The 16,745-nt window shown below is 36.2% G+C and overlaps 1 protein-coding gene across 1 annotated transcript; it reads right to left on the bottom strand.

Annotated features, from left to right (window-relative positions):
• Window positions 1–1,055: 1,055 nt before the first annotated feature.
• On the bottom strand, window positions 1,056–10,974 carry LOC110102358. Its single transcript, XM_020830681.1, has 6 exons — window positions 10,903–10,974; window positions 10,434–10,509; window positions 1,962–2,089; window positions 1,592–1,792; window positions 1,344–1,481; window positions 1,056–1,256 (listed from the first exon to the last, which is right to left on the bottom strand). The coding sequence occupies exons 1-6, from the start codon at window positions 10,972–10,974 to the stop codon at window positions 1,071–1,073; spliced, it is 801 nt and encodes a 266-aa protein (XP_020686340.1). The 3' UTR covers window positions 1,056–1,070.
• Window positions 10,975–16,745: the final 5,771 nt, after the last annotated feature.

The following is a 16,745-nucleotide window of genomic DNA, read 5'->3' on the forward strand; positions in this document are numbered from 1 at the left end:
GCTGTAAGCATGGTCAGTCAGTTTATGCAGAATCCAAAGCAGATTCACATGCAAGCAGTAGACAGGATATTGCACTACCTTAAAGGGAGACCAGGAAAAGGAATTCTCTTTAAGAGAAGCACATAGAAGTGGACCGACATTTTATTAAAGAAAAACTAGACAGTGGTCTAGTAAGTGTTGACCATGTATCATCAAAGGATCAACTTGCAGATTTTCTTACTAAAGGATTGGACAGTGCTGTCTTCCTCCGTATGATTGACAAGCTGGGAATGACGGATCCATATTTCCCAGCTTGAGGGGGAGTGTTGAAATCCAGCCGTTCCTAGTACAAAGAATCCGACGGACACAAAGATCAATCCGTGGGATACTCTCATGGATCACGCCATAATGAGGGAACGAATTTAGGAAAGATTTTATTCTCTTATTTGTGTATTAATTCTGCAATTTATTATTTCCGCATTTGGACTCTTGTATAGATCTATAAATAGGGAAGATTGTGATGAATAAGAACAAGCTTTTCCCTCTCAAATTCTCTAGTTTTAACAATTACGAAGGAAGATAGATGGACCAAAGGCAAATATGGATATAGGTTGATAAAAAAGAATCTGCACTTAAAAGGTTTAATAATTTAATGCAACACTCAACAAAAATAAATGAAAAATCAGGATTCATAAAGACTAATATGGATTAGAATTTGAAGACAGTGCCAACCATGGGTCATGGAAGATAGGTCCAAGACCAAAAATTGATATAACACATAAAGATGCCATAGAAACAGTCCCAACAATGAAATAGGCCCCAGTTTAACATAACAGGGTGCAGAAGATTTCTAGAAAAAGGATGGGTAGGTTTTGCACAGTTGATCTCTCCAACACTAGTATGCCATTTTCAGCATAAGAGATTTTCTCATAGCAAAACTTAAAATTGACATCAGCAATATCAAATGCATTTCTAGTTAATCTAGCGCGTCCAATGATAATGCCTCGATTAGCTATTCAAAAGTACAGCAAGAAGCTTAGCTTCCCACAGTTCCATGATTCCATCAGTGAGTTGCAAAAAGAAGAGGAAGGCTACTGGTCATAAAGAATAATAAGGTCACGCAAGTATGAATTCTTACACATTCGACTTACTGATTCGATAAGTTGGTTGACATTAAGAACATCCACTGAATTTTTAGATTCTACAGTATTATGGTCTAAGTGACCTTTGTATGCCTCAAAAAATGGTTCATCTTCTTGGAGAGCAGGAACCAAAACCTACAAATGAATTTATGAAATATCCTTCAAATATAATCATAATGGAATGATATGATCAAAAGTTTTGTGTTTGCGTTAGAAAAGGACCTCATCAAAAGTTTCATTTTCCTTTTGATCAGATGGAGACAAAACAATGGGTGTATCCATGAACGCTGGAGTTCCAAGAGGAAAGACATCAGATGAAAATTCTTGTTGGAGTTGTTCCGTAATGCTCATTAACTCTTGCTGCCACCAAAAAAGAACGACTTCAATTATCTCCTTTAATATGAAATCCAATATAACCAGGAAAACTTAATAGATCGAAATCATATAAAATAGCCACAGTGCATTCTTACCTCAGGTAATCTTTTATACTTCTTCAATAAATGAGATAAGACAGTTTCTCTTAATTGATCATCATTACTCTTAATGGACTCTATGAACTTCAACGCAGCAAACTTATCTTCTTCGGACCCATAGATTACCTTCCTAGAAGGATATCTTACACAAACTGCCAAAAGTCTGCCATCTTCGACAAGATGAAGGTAAGGATCAGCCTGCAACAGGTCTCACTAAATAAACGGGGCAAGTTTAACAAAGACAAAACCAAATACAAGAAGAGCTGTAAGAAAGGGACGCATAAGGTCTTCGCAATTAATGTATCGTGGCATATATTGCAGGTATTTTAATCATATAAAGCAGGGATTCCAGGCAAAAGTTGCATACCATTTCACCTGCGGTATGTGCTTCAATGAAAAAAGCTAAATCTGGAAGATCTCCTAATTTTGCTGACAAGATGAGCATGGATGATGATAATGTATACAGAGACCTTCTATGAGATGGCTGCAAGTGATCTATTGTAAACAATAATGTCAGAATAAGCAATTATTAACTACAACTTTTATTAGAATGCACCCAACAACTTCAGTGATGACTCTCACTATAATGAAAGCATTATCTATATAGAAACATGCATATATGGGCATGATACGAAGAGATCTACACAAATTCTTTGATTTGACACTAAATAGAAGAAATAGCATTAAGGTAATATTCTGTAATGAAAGTAGAACATAGTAAAAAATAATTTCATTAATCTGAGCTGCTTAACCAGGTGCCACACTTTGATTGTCATAACCCTCACGGATCATGATCATGTCTCTCCAGATATAAAGTGAAACAAGAATCTCGCTATGAAACGCCACAACCCAAATTTCACAGATACCATTGTGCCTGGCAGTGATTGCAGTAACAGCTCATAGAAAATTCAAGGAGAAAAGTCGAAAAGATGACGAGAGTTGAAAGATTACAAACAGAAAAGTAGTAATTAGAGGTAATAAAAAAAATAGCTCGATCTAATTACATTATTTTAATCACTACATTAGCAATGGACAAATTTTGAAAAAAAAAATGTGTTTTTTTATTATGAAATGAGGTTTTTTAAATAAAGCATGATTTTATAATCAGAAAAGGATACCAAAACACCAATGGATAATCACAAAAGATTTGCTAGTGAAAAAAAAAATGTTAGACAAAATAATAATAACATGATGACCGAGGATGAAAAATAATTCAGATCATGATAACCGCAAAAACAATCATTTGAAATGCCTTATTTAAAGGCCCCGTGAATATAGAGAAGTGACGGTAATTTTTTTTCTTATTTCTACTTGAATTATGGAGGTCAACCTTAGAGTCTAAAAGTTTCTGCTTGAGTAGAACTAAAACGGAATATATAGAGTGTAATTTTAGTAATAATAGACCTAGTGAGGGGATTGTGACTTTGGGCGATCAAGTCATTAATAAGAGTACACGTTTTAGATACCTTGGATCTATTGTTCAGAGTGATGGTGAAATAGATGGGGATATTATCAGCAAAATTCAAGTTGGATGGTTGAAGTGGAGGAATGCATCGGGCTTGTTGTGTGATAGAAAAGTACCCCTCAAACTAAAGGGAAAATTCTATAAGATGGTGGTGAGGCCTACAATGCTTTATGGTGCCGAATGTTGGCCATTAAAAGAGAAGCATACTACTAAGTTAAGTGTGGCAAAGATGAGGATGCTCAGGTGGATGAGTGGCTTTACCTTTAGAGATAGGATATGAAATGAGCATATACGCGAGAAAGTTGGAGTAGCTCCAGTAGAAGATAAGATTATAGAGAGTCGCCTTAGATGGTTTGGTCACATAAAATAACGGCCTTTCGATGACCCGGTTAGAAAAGTAGAGGTATTAGATTTGACTTATCTTAAGAAAGGTAGAGGTATACCTAAAAAGACTTGGTTAGAAAATATTAAAAATGTTTTCTTTATTAGATTTAAACGAGAATTTGACTTTTAATAGGACACAATGGAGAAAAAGGATTCATGTAGCCGACCCCACGCAGTGGGATAAAGGCTTGATGTTGTTGTTGTTGTTGTTGTTCTACCTTGCCTCCCATCCACCATAGTGTTAATACTTAAAATGCTTCTATCTAAATCATAAGGCTGTCGTAAAAAGACAAGAGTTTGGTGTAATCTACTTTTATATATGGTCTTATAATAATATGACAATGATGAATATGTTCAATTCGGAAGTTACCAACTAAGTATAAATTTGATATGAATTTGCAAATAACTCCAAGTTAGAGTTGCTAAAGGAGAATTAGCCAACTATAAAAAACAGAGTAGATAAACAAGCTCATAGGTCATCTTCAGTGAAAATGAGTATAAGTTCGCCTTGAAATCTATATGCTTGCTTATGCTGAGGTTGAGTGAATCTTGTTAGAAAAATAAGGTGTGGTGGTTGGATAAAGATTGATGCATTTTTAAAATCTTGCAAGCCTCCAACAACATTTGCAAAGGATCAAAAAGCGTGATAGAAGACACAATATCGGACAATATGAAAGCAATAGAAGAAGCATCTGCAAAGTTAGGGGCTACTAAAATAGGAGACAACCACGATAGTGGCTGAATTGGGGGTTCAACCAAAACCATAAGTGCAACTAATGTGGGGGGAAAATGAGGAAGATTTGGGATAAAAAAGAAGCAAAATAGGCACCAAGGTTTGCTCGGTGGTAATGAGAATAAGAAGTAATTGATATATATTTTATGCTAGGAAATATAAAGGTCATTTGGAAGGGAGAGAAGCAGTTAAAAAGCAAGAAAAATGGCAGGGACATAGTCCTAGATGGCTCCCCAACAAACATCAAAAGCAACTGCAACAGAACTTACCCTTAGAGAACGACAAAAAGAACTATGCAAGCGTCCCTTGCTCATGGGCACAACGAGAGATGGGGAATGCAAGAACAATTTTTGGATTGGGTGGGATGAAGAAAAGAGCATGCTCCCAAGAATGCCTTGCACAAGAGTGCAAGAGCTCCACACACATGCACCTACTTTTGGCTGATGAATATTCTATTTTCTTTGATAAGAGTTCCACACAGGCTGTGTTTATTTTGGGCAAAACCTTACAAGTTGATACTATTATCACTTATATTGCACGATCTTTTATGGCAAGGGTTTTGATGGAAATGGGCTAGGCTTATTAAATCGGGCTAACAGGTTGGGTTTAGTTCTAATTCAAAGTTAACTCAACCCGAATCTTCTTAACCCAAACTTGAACTAATTTATTATATGGTAAAAATATTTTACCTAAACCCAACTTGACCCAAAATCCACCTAACCCAATATAGTTTGTGTCATAATAGCTTAATAGCCTGATGCTGATAAAAACATTTATTTTATTAAGCATTCACCTTCATTATTTAATAGTTTTACTTTAATTTAGGTTTGTATTTATAATAATTCACTTAATGACAAAATAAATCAACATAAGAAATGTAATCTCATATATACTTGTGCTATTAAAATACCATCACAATAAACTTTAGTAGTAACTTTCACTATCATTTTCAGTAGGATTAATTGGACTACTTTTCAATAATTGAGGGACTAAATTGGACAAGTTTAGGATTAAATTGAACACAAACTAATAGCCGGGGGACTATTTTGACATTTTTTTTCTCATTTTCACTTGCATAGAATTTCTAGGGCATTAGAGTTTTGATCAGCCTAAGTAACATGGACCTGTCTGAGATTTATAGGGTAATGGTTGAACGAAATAATTTCCAAAGAAAGAATAATCAATGTTGAGAAAAGTAAGAAGTGGATGCCTAATGTGTGTGGAAATGCCTACACGGTGGTACCTTTCAGTAATGCACAAAAAAATAGTTTGTGCCATTCAGCCTCAAAATGTAGATTTGAAACAACAGCATAGAAAAATATTCCACGAGTAATGCAAACAATGTTGAGACAATGGAACGGATTGCTGTAACAACAGAAGAGAATAGTATTCCTCAAGGTGTAAAGCAAGCAATTTTAAGACCATGGAGTGGACTACCGTAAAATTAAGGAATAAATTCTCCACCATTACTCTTCAGATCTGAATTTCTTTGTACTTACACAACAGGTGATACTTGCATGCATAATTATTATCTTTCATCTAAATGCTTTCCTCAAGTTTCCAGGTGATCTTCTCTCCTGTGGGCTCCGAAAATTCGGCCCCGGCCTCCGCCCGCATGCTTTTCTTAGAGGGAGTGTTATGTCAGAAAACTCATTGATTAAAGGTTGTATTTCTTTAGGAATTTGAAAGGTTGGTTCAGTCTTTTCCTAGCACCAGATATGCTACCTTAGATTGTTTCAATTCATTTGTGTTAAGAAGCAATTCAGGAGTGGTTGTTTTTGCAGATTTGCTATTTTAGGCAGGTGGGTCAGAAATGTGTTTTTGAGGATAAAGAGTGAATTCTTTATTATTTTGAATCAAAGTGTAGGTATTCTTTTCCCCGTTATGAATTGTTTTATGATTGAATTGTCAGGGACGACCCAATAAGATGTGGCAAACTTCAAGAGGCACAATATCACAAATAACTTGATCCTTGTAAGAACTCCCAATTGTTAGATTAACAGTGCATTGCTTTGTTATAGGAACCTCACCCCCTTCCTTGAACCAAGAAATTTTATAAGGTTTGGCAAGTGGTTTTGATTTCAATTTGAGCTTATCTACCATCAGTTGTGAAACAAAATTACATGAACTCCCACTTTCGATCATTAAAGTGCAAAGTTTTCCCTCAACAGTGCATATGGTTCGAAAAATGTTTCTTCTAAGCCACTTATCCTTGTTTTCCATTTTGGCAGTTAAGACTTGTTGGATTACTAAAAGTTGTTCACCTTCATCGCCCTCTACATCAACATTTTCCAACTCGATTCCATTTTCAGGTTCAGTTTCATTTTCTTCTTCTTCTATTTCTTCATTATTTTCAATGTAGGTATTTCTTGGAGGGTTGTTTTTTGACAGGCAGCTAAAAGATGACCATATAGCCCACATTTGTAACATGGTCCAATCAGTTTTGGTTGTTTAATAGGTTTGGGTCCCATTAATCCCTTACCCTTATCCAAAGTTTGAGTTTCAAATGTTTTAGTTCGCACACCAGATGTTCCTACAGAAGTTTGTGAAGATTAAGTTTTAATCCTGCTAGTTTTCCATTGCTTATAAGTTTCAGTTACTTTGTTATGACCCCATTAATGTTGCTTTTCAATTTTTAGAGCCATCTGATAAGCCTCATCGAGTTTAATTACATGGTGCAAATTTAGTTGATCTTGAATTGTCAACTTTAATCCGTTGATGTACCTAGTGATAGTTCTTTCCTCATATTCATGTAAATCGTTTCGAGATTGGAGTTTATAGAAAATTTCGGTGTATTCTTCAACCGTTTGATTTCCTGGACGAAGGTTGTTAAATTCTTGAAATATGGTTCGTGCGTGGTCTGAAGACAGAAATTTCCCTCTTATTTTCTCTTTTATCCTTTCCCAGTTTTCGAATTTTTCTTTTCCTCGCCTTAGCCTATTGTTTTGAAGGTTCTTCCACCATGTTAATGCATGACTAGTGAGTTTTAAGCTAACAAATTTAACATTCATATTATCAGGTATTTCCTTCAATTCAAAAAACTGATCCATCTTTTCTACCCATTCAATGAATTGGTCGGGTTGTAGTTTACCTTCAAAGTTATGGACATCGATTTTAATCCCATAATCCAAATTTCTTTGACGCCTATTTTGATTTCTAGGGACTTCCACCTCACTTTTAGAAGTTTGAATGTTAGGGTTGTTGACATTCAAATTTGCAAGAGTATTAGCCATGTTGTTTATTTGGTGTTGCAAATCCGCTAATTGTTTCATCATCTGTTGTCAATCCCCTTGATTATTTTGATTAACCATTTGTGATTTTAAGAAAAGACACACACCAACCTAGGCTCTGATACCAAACTTGATGCGGACAACTACATAGGAAGAGCCAAGGTATTTTAAAATTGTTAAGTTGAAAATATAAATCTGAACATAAATACATAATAAACGTTCTTAACATAGTCTCGGAGGGGGGGGGGTTGCTTGTTCAACTCCAGCATGTCTGCCTTAATTTCAAATGATGTAACTGATGTATGTGCTAAGGAAAGGCAGGATATTTCTTCTCATTTATTTGGCAAACCAGTAAGAATGGCCACTTTATCAGCAATGAAAGGAATAGACTGACCTTTTAGAATAAAACATTGCTTTGAAGTATTCCACCTTGAGATCAGCTTATAAATAAGTGGGACATTTTACACAAAATAAGGAAATTGCAAAAATTGTATGATCTTTAAACGGTTCAATCTGTCCACAACTTCAGGAGAAATTTGCTGAGCAAATTATCACAGATTGTTCGAAAAGTCGAAACATAGCATCGATAAGTAATAGGACAAACACATATTTGAAAAATAAAAATTAAAAATATATAAAATAAGTAGTGCATAACATACGCATAGAGTATGCACAACATACGCATAGAGTACGTACAACATACGCACAAGTATGCACATTATACACACAACATACGCATAGAGTAGTTAGTGCTTATGTACAGCGTACGCACATCCTTCGCGCAAAATTGGCACAAACTACTCTATTTTAAAAGTTTGTTAGGGTTTAATTGTTAAAAACTTAAAATTTAGTTTGGGTTTAGATTTCAAATTTCAAAATAAACCCTAAATACACAGAAAATACGATGGTATCAAAATATCAAACATTTAAAAAATTTCGAGAAGGAACGCATACACATAGCGTAAGCATAAAATACGAAGAACTTCAAAACCTTGAACACGTATGCATAGCATAAGCATAAAATACGCATATTTTGAACATAAAACATGCCAGCAAATTACCTTTCTCTTTGGGGGTGACGACATCTGAGAAAGAACTGAGTGAATGCTTGAAACGTATGCCGGAAGTTGAAAACCGAAACGCCTCGTGAACTATGAAATTTTTCTGCCATTTTACCTTTACCGGGGTTTAAATGTTGATGCCACATTGACATCTCACTAGGCAATCCACGTCGGCAATTGGGGGGTCCGAACTGAACAGAAATATCTTAGGTTAGTTTTTTTTAGAGGCAGCGCCTCAAAAATGTGAGGCGAGGTGCGCCTTAAGGCGCGCCTAAGTAAACTTGAGGCGTAAGCCTCAAAACCTGAACTTATTGCATGGGCTTTGAGGCTTAAAGGGGACATATTGCGTTGAGGCGCGCCTTTTATTGCGCAACTTTAAACCATGATGTTAATAATAACAACAATAATTACAATAAACACAATAATAATAATAATAATAATAATAATAAGGTAATAATAGTAATAACATTAATATTAATATTACAATCATATTATTATTATGTCATTATAATATTACTATTATACAACATTAACGATATCATTAATGATGATAATAAAGTAATATTATTATTATAAATATTAATATTAATATTAATGCTAGCAATAATTAACATTAATAAGAATAACAAGAATACACAAAAAAAAAAGATAGAGCGATTACACTCTGGATTCGGCCACATGCAATGGGTCGGGCTGGGTCTTCTGGCAAAGAGGATAGGATTAAGGAGGCTTTGAATAGCAGTGAACAAGAGCAGGAGGTAAATTTCGACAAAGGAAATAGAGGGGTCGGCTATGAGTCTTGGTCACAGGAGCTGAGGCCGACGGGAGGGGGGCGTTCAGTTTGGAGAGGAGGTATGGGGAAGAAGCTCTCTCTCTCTCTTTCTCCCTATTTTCTGGACCAAACGAACCCAAAGTTTGGGCAAGGGTCACGGTTTTGATAAGGTCGGAGATGGATCGGAGGAGGAAAAGCTTCGGTACAGAAGCAGTCGGGTAGAGGAGGAGATCAGGATTTTGGAGATGGGGCCGACGGGAGTTTGGCGGCACAGTGAGATGAGATCAGCCTAGGGATGGGTGGCTTCGTCTGTGTTGGGTGCAGGTAGAGGGGTTCGGATGGATGGGACGAGAGCTCGAATAGGTGAGTTTCGAGGTTCTGGCGACTCGACGGGAGTGGAAAAGTCGAAACAGAGGTAGGGGTTCAGGCTGCTCGTGGAGTCGGGGCGAGAAGCTCTGCATGGTTTGGAGAAGGGAGGAGGCGAAGAAGCTTGCGGAAAAAAGGTCGTGGAAGAAGAAGGAGGATCGGAAGGACTTGCGTGGGAGAAGAAGCGAGAGCCCAAGGGCTCTTCTCTTGTCACTTTTAACGACAGCGGGAGAAGCGTCGAGACAAAGCACTCAATCGAGGACTGCAAACGGTGCCGCTAGCAAGGCATGGGCGATTGTAGCCACGATTTTTTTTCAGGATTCGTGCAGGTATGCAATGATTCAAATCTTTTTTATTGTATTATTATTATTATTTTTTTTTTTTTTTCAAGTTGCAGAGGTCAACATCTCCAGGTTAGATTTTGCCAGTGATAAGTGAAATAGCTATCACTTGAGGACCTTAAAGACCAAAGTGAATCTAATTTGAGAAAGCAATAATCTTGCAGCCTTCATAACCAATATTTTCAAGAGGTTGTTAGATGGTATATGTAAATTCTTACTACTGATCTAAATTAAGTATATCTAACAAATTTATCTAAATTTCATTGTTGAAGTCTCGCTAGTTTTCTACACTAAAACATAATCTGAAGGAAGAAAACATGATTTTGGAGTTCTAACAGATTCCTTTTTATATTAAGTTCTCACAAAGGGTATTAGATTAAAAAAAAAATAGAAAATGATGCAGTAATGATAACAAAAAATAATTGATAGATGATACATTTCATTAAGTTGCAGAACAATATAATTAAGTTAAACCTTAAATACTTACAATCATTATTTTGAGAGATGCTCCTAAGAGAAAATGCCAGCTGGAAAGCTCGGACTAGAGACAGATGACTAGATGACTGTCAAAAATTAATCAGAGTTAAAAAAAATTAACCAATCATTTGAATCAGTCTACCCTTAAGGATGGATTGTAAACAAAGATATTGTATGCAAATGATGTAAGATTCTATTTCGACTAAGATTAGGATATAATAAAATTGAAAAAGTTTGAAAAAGTGCAGTTTAATAGCTTATGGTGGATGCCTAACGCTCTAGAAAGTCATAAAAAGATCGCCGTAAACTAAAAGTGGTTGTAACTTAGTAGTGGGAAGAATTTGCACATCGGTGGGGAATTATTTACCCTCCTAGACATGTTTAACTATAATAAACATTGGAACGGTCAATGTTCCTTTAAAGGCAATTACTCTGCTTCTACTAGCTAAATGTAGAAGCAGCTCATCAGACGCTTATACAATTGGCAACTTTACGGGTTGATTGCCAAGAGCACATTGCCCACAGGCACCAGAATCATAAACCACTAGCATTTAACAATTATAAAAGCCTAGTTTAACTGTAGAGAGCAGTAAATCAATACAGTAAAATTTTGGGTATCTGAAAGACAGACAGGGATAACATCAGTAAAATACTGATGATAATGTTGTAACCTGCGAGACGGCAAAGCCTCCTAATACTACAAGAAAAACATAAAGTTCAGTACCCTACAATACCCAAAAAGATTAATAAAAACTACAACATGTATCAAATCCGACAAATTTTCAATTACGCACATGGACCAATCACTATACAATTTAGAAGAAAGAAAAAAGGAATGAAATCATCAATTGAAAGATTCAAGCCTCACGCAATTATAAGAAGAATCATTCCTCATAAGTTGTGTCAAAACACTCTAAGAATCTAAATCCACAACCCATGTTTTTTACTTCTTAGGCGTTTCTTTATAACCCAAAACAACCCAAAAAAAAGTAATTTCTCATAATCCTCTAAAATCTAGCCTAATGCTCCAAGTTTCAATTTAGCCACTTGGATTGCGGCAAGAACACAATCTTAGTTTTGGCAAAATAGTAAATTTTCAACTTTAAAGTGAACAAAGGAAAGAACATACTTATTAATAGTGAATAGCACACCAAAATAAAATGTTCTAGTAGAATCATAGCTTGTAATGCATGGCACAATGTGCACTGTTTTAAATATAACCAAAAAATAAAAAAATTATGGATATTAGATTGAACCAGAGTAGATAAATAAAGATAAAATAAAAAACAAACAAAAAAATTTTGAGTCAAATAGAACAAAAAGATGAAAGAGTAAAAATAAAAGTAATAATGAACTCAAAGTCAAGTGGCATGTATCGACTAAGAGGAGCTTCATTGTTCAAGGTTTGGAAGAGGATAACATTCAAACTTCGAAGATGAAGAGGAGTTCATGGAGCCACATGGTTTAGCTTAGTCCACTACGTGAGAGATTTGCATTCACAACCCCTTCCGAACATTTTTGAAGACAAAAAAGAGTATTTGAGCAGCAATTTATCATTTCTATTTGTATTTCCATCATCACTCTCCGTGCCCGCTCGTTACAACTCGTTACCTAAAAGATTTGTGCCCTCTCCCTCTTGATAGTTTCTATGTGTTCATGAGAGACCAAATCTAGGTTGCAAAGGTTAAGGAGTGAGAGATAAAACCCTGATAAAAATAAAATAATATTAAAATTAAAATAATAAATGAAATATAATAAATGTATTAAAGCAGATAAATTAAATAACACATGTTATAAGGGCAATGGGTTATGCACCATGATGCATTAATAGCGCATATAACACAGGTTATTTTTACTTCTCATATAAAACCCAAAATTTTCATAAGGTAAAACAAAATTTTGCCCCAAAAAATATACTTCACTTTTTGCATATTCCAAAATTCATCAAAAGCATTTTTATTTAAATACAACATTTCATTTCAATCTTGTGGGATCCGAAAATTTGCGCCTTGACCTCCCCTGCTTTCAGGGGAGTTTTAACAGATTCAGTTCCGGGATAAATTTTCAGAAGGCACATGGTTTGTAGATAAGACACTACCCAGAGATTTCGCCCTCATTTTGCGAGGACTTTATGATCTGAGTTCTGGTTTCCTATAGGCGCAAGTCCCTATAATTAATTACCCCTCTCGATAATGAGAGATAACTTTCGATTAAGGCTAGTCGTCAATCAGATACATAGAGAACATGTGTTATCTAGTGTATAGTAGCAGCATTGGGGTTTGGGTATTGAGAGTTTGATATTTAAAATTGAAAATTTCACCATCTTGTATTGAAAGTGGATGGTGAGGGAATGGATGATAGATCCGATCAAGACCTCATGATTCTGTCATCCCTAGCCATCGTGGTCCCTGGTGTACTTAGTCAAAGGAGGTAGTCAACCCAACTGACAAAAGTATCCTTATCGGTCGCCATGGGTTGCGTCGTCCAAGAGTACCTTGTAGACCTGGGGGTGTATTTCTCTAAGAGGACAAATTTGAATCCACCTTAGCTAACAGAGGGCTTTGTGCCCTATCAATTATATCTTATTGATTTATTCCCTCGCTCGCTAATAAAAGTGATCATGCAAATTTGTCTTCATGAAATATAAGTACATGTGACAGCTTTTATTAATGAGCTAGAAAATTTATTATATATAAAAAGAAAATTAAGTACCCGCTACTGCTTTTCTTTTAAGGCGGGAAAATGTTGTGTTTTTAAAAAGTACTTAAATTAAAATCTACCTAAACTTCTAAATCAACAAAAAAATAAAGCACAGGAGACATCCTATATCCCTAACACTAAAAGCAAAAATGAAAGAAAATCCATAGCATAACAGAATACAACTTACAATAAACTTGTAAGGAAATTAATTCTTCACCAATAGGTATTAGCCAAACTTCTTTCTCTTAGCTCTTGACTTGCACACACCTAAACTCCCTAGCAACACTCTTTGTAGAAAGGAAGTGTAAAGAATGAACCGAGCATCCCTCCTATTTATAAAATAAAAGTCAAATTATTTGCGGGCCTCGCCAGCCTAGGATCCTTTTTCCAAAAGACAGGGAAGGTATGCATGAGGGCCCCACCAGCTTAGGATTCATGTTTAAAATATGTTAAGATGTCATTTCGAGGCTCTAGCTTTGGATTCCTCGAATATTCACTGACGGGTGAAATACGAGCGTAAATGCAGCTGAATACGGGCAGTAATTATCTTAAAAAAGGCAGAAATATTTAAAATTAAAATAAACTACCAAATACTTAAAGCAAAACTTATCCATCCACTACAACGGTTTGCCCAGGTTGACAAATTCAAATATCACTTCAACTCACAAAGAGCTAATGTCTGGTCGAGAATATCACTAGCTATGATTCATTCTCAAATAGTTTATTACCAATAAGAACATGGCACGTGATCTCTAACTGGTGATTTTGCCACCAAATAGCACCGCAGGTAAACGGTTATGACCGGGACCCTCTAAACCAGATGGTTTGCCGCCAAATGATACCACTAAATTACGATCATGGCCAGAGCCCGTATGTTACCCAATGACACTAAATCTTTAAGATATAAATCAATATAATACAATCAATAGGGCACAAAGCCCTTTGTTAGTTAAAGTGGATTCAAATATATCCCCTTAGATAAATACTCCCCTATGCCTACAAAGTATCCTTGGACGATGCAACACATGGTTGCCAACAAGGATCCTTATGTCAGGTTTGGTCGACTACCTCCTCTGACTAAGTAGATCAGGACCACAATGGTCTGGGAAGACGAAACCATGGGATTTTGGTCGGGTCCATCATCTATTCCTGCACCATCTGCTTTAAGTGCAAGACAGTGAAATTTTTAATTTTAAATATCAGACTTCTAAGCACCTAAACCCATGCTGCTACTATATGTCGGATACATGTATCTCTGCGTATATGTTTTAACGACTAGCCTTAACCGAAAGTTCTCTCTCATTATCGAGAGGGGTAATTAACCATAGGGGCTTGCGCCTATAGGAAATCAGAACTCAAATCATAAAGAACTCGTAAAATGAGGGTGAAATTTATGGGTAGTGTCTTATCTACAACCTAATTTGCCTTCTGAAAATTTACCCCATAACTTAATCTATTAAAACTCCCCCGAAAGCAAGAGAGGTCGGGGCACAAAATTTTTAAGCCTATAGATCTTTTAAATATATAAGAGCCCAATTTATTCATATAATTAAATTATCCCAAGTTTATATTTTAATTTAACTGAACATCTTATTAATCTACTATAACAAAACTTTATTAATCTACTGTAGCAAAACTGAGGTGGTATCATTTTTAAGCCTATAGAATGAGGTGGTGTACATATAAGGAAATTATATATATAAATGTTTATAACCCTAAGGCTTTAACTATGTTCCATCAATAAACTTACTTATCTAATTTCTCCCGTAATTAAGAGGAGCATTGTAAAACTTGAATTGATCTAGTATGTGCAACATTTGACTCAATTTTAAAATACCTTAAAATATCAACTTTTACAAAATTCAATAAATATAATGTCATTGTGTTCTACTTATCAAATGGAGCAATTTGAAATAGGAGTGTCAATTTTTGACACGACCCGAAACCCGACCCAGACCTGACCCAAAAAAATTCGGGTTCGAGTTGACCCGGTTAGCAAAAAGGTCGGGTACGGGATCAGATTTTTGACCCGTTTCAAAAACAGGTCAGGTTCGTGTTGACCCGGCAACCCGAAATCAAATCGCCAATGATCCGAAAGTCAAAATCCCGAGATTTAAATCCACCCGCACTCGCGTAGTCCCGCGGACTCCGCCCGCTGTCGCGCGCTCGCTAGTTCGCTTGCTGCTGCGCGCGACTCTGCTCGCACTAGCGCAATTCCAACTCCCATGGACTCCGCCAGCACTCGCGCTGTCCAGCGGACTCCGCCTGCTGCCGGCCTGCTGCGTGGTCCCGCGAACTCTGCTCGCTGCTGCACGCGACTCCGCTCGCACTCGCGCCTCGCGGTCCTGCGGACTTACTAAATTCGCGCGGGTCGGGTCTGGGTTGAAATGTTCGACCCGTTTGCAAAAACGGGTTGGGTCAACCCAGCAACCCGCGCGTGTTGGGTCTGGGTTGAAATGTCCGACCCGTTTGCAAAAACGGGTCCGATTTGGGTTGACCCGTTTAGATCCGAGTCAACTCGGGTTCGACCCGAACCCGAACCCAACCAGTCAACCCGATTTGACACCCCTAATTTGAAATATGTCTAATTGTGAAGAAATGGATGTTAGGGAATTAAATCTCCCAAGTTAAAAAAATCTATTACCACTTGAGAAAAATACTGTAGCAAGGTTAATAAAGAATTCCGCCAAGGCACTTCTAAAGACATTTTTAAAGATATGCATTTGTTGATGGAAGGGCCGTTTAAGAAATCAACATTGGATTGGTGATTTTGCCCCCTAAAATTATAAGCCGTTTAATCAACCGAAACATTATTTTTTTTTTTTTTTTTTTTTTTCTTCCCTGGTTTAGAGCATATAGCTGTGCTGGAGCAAGTGCTGGATCGCTGGGGAAGCAAAATTCACGGAGATGCAGAAGTGTTGGGAGATTTATTAAGAAAAGAAGAAGAAGAAGAAGAAATCTGAGAAGTCCGGGAGAAGAGAAAGGGAATAAGGGAAGAGGAAAGAAGAAAAGGAGTACAGAAAGAGGGAAGAGGTAAAATTTATTTTGTGCATTTAGGAAAAGAAAATTTTATTGTTGTATATTTAACATCTCTAATTTAGAAGCATCCTATTATTAATTAGGATAATTGTATTTAGGAGGGAATTAATATATATAGTTGCGTATGCGACGAGAAAATTAGAATGTATGTTATTGAGAATCGATTTACTTGCATGAGTTGAATAGTAAATGTTGTAAATTATCAATTAATGATTTGGGCGTATTAGGCATCCGACACACTGTAGGCAGCTATGAGGTGTCCAACTTGGTCAATCAAAGATTCAAGGAGGTAAGATATGCATCTTTATATAGTATGCAAGTATGAAAATATATGAAAAAACTTGAAGTTTTGAAAGAGTTTGGATTGGTCATTTCCTACTCACTTGGTACTTATAGAAGTATATCAAGATGAGTGTTAATAATAGATAGGTTTGTTCAAATTCTCCTTCTGTTACACTCTAGGTTGACTATAGGGGATCAAAATGGGGTGTGACAGAAATTAATATCAGACAATTCAAATTGAGTATAATGGGATTTAGAAATGAAGCATGATGAAATAAAATAAATCTAATTTATACACAGC

The sequence above is a fragment of the Dendrobium catenatum genome, unplaced genomic scaffold (assembly GCF_001605985.2).
Source record: "Dendrobium catenatum unplaced genomic scaffold, ASM160598v2 original_scaffold_50655, whole genome shotgun sequence".
NCBI lineage: Eukaryota > Viridiplantae > Streptophyta > Magnoliopsida > Asparagales > Orchidaceae > Dendrobium > Dendrobium catenatum.

Bases quoted from the DNA above. Each gene is read 5' to 3' on its own strand.
- LOC110102358 (XM_020830681.1), bottom strand. From the start codon at position 10,974: ATGCTAGTGGTTTATGATTCTGGTGCCTGTGGGCAATGTGCTCTTGGC. The intron at 10,510-10,902 runs GTATAAGCGTCT...AATTTTTGACAG, and splicing joins AACCCGTAAAGTTGCCAATT to TCATCTAGTCATCTGTCTCT. The intron at 1,482-1,591 runs GTAAGAATGCAC...TTTTGGTGGCAG, and splicing joins AGTATAAAAGATTACCTGAG to CAAGAGTTAATGAGCATTAC.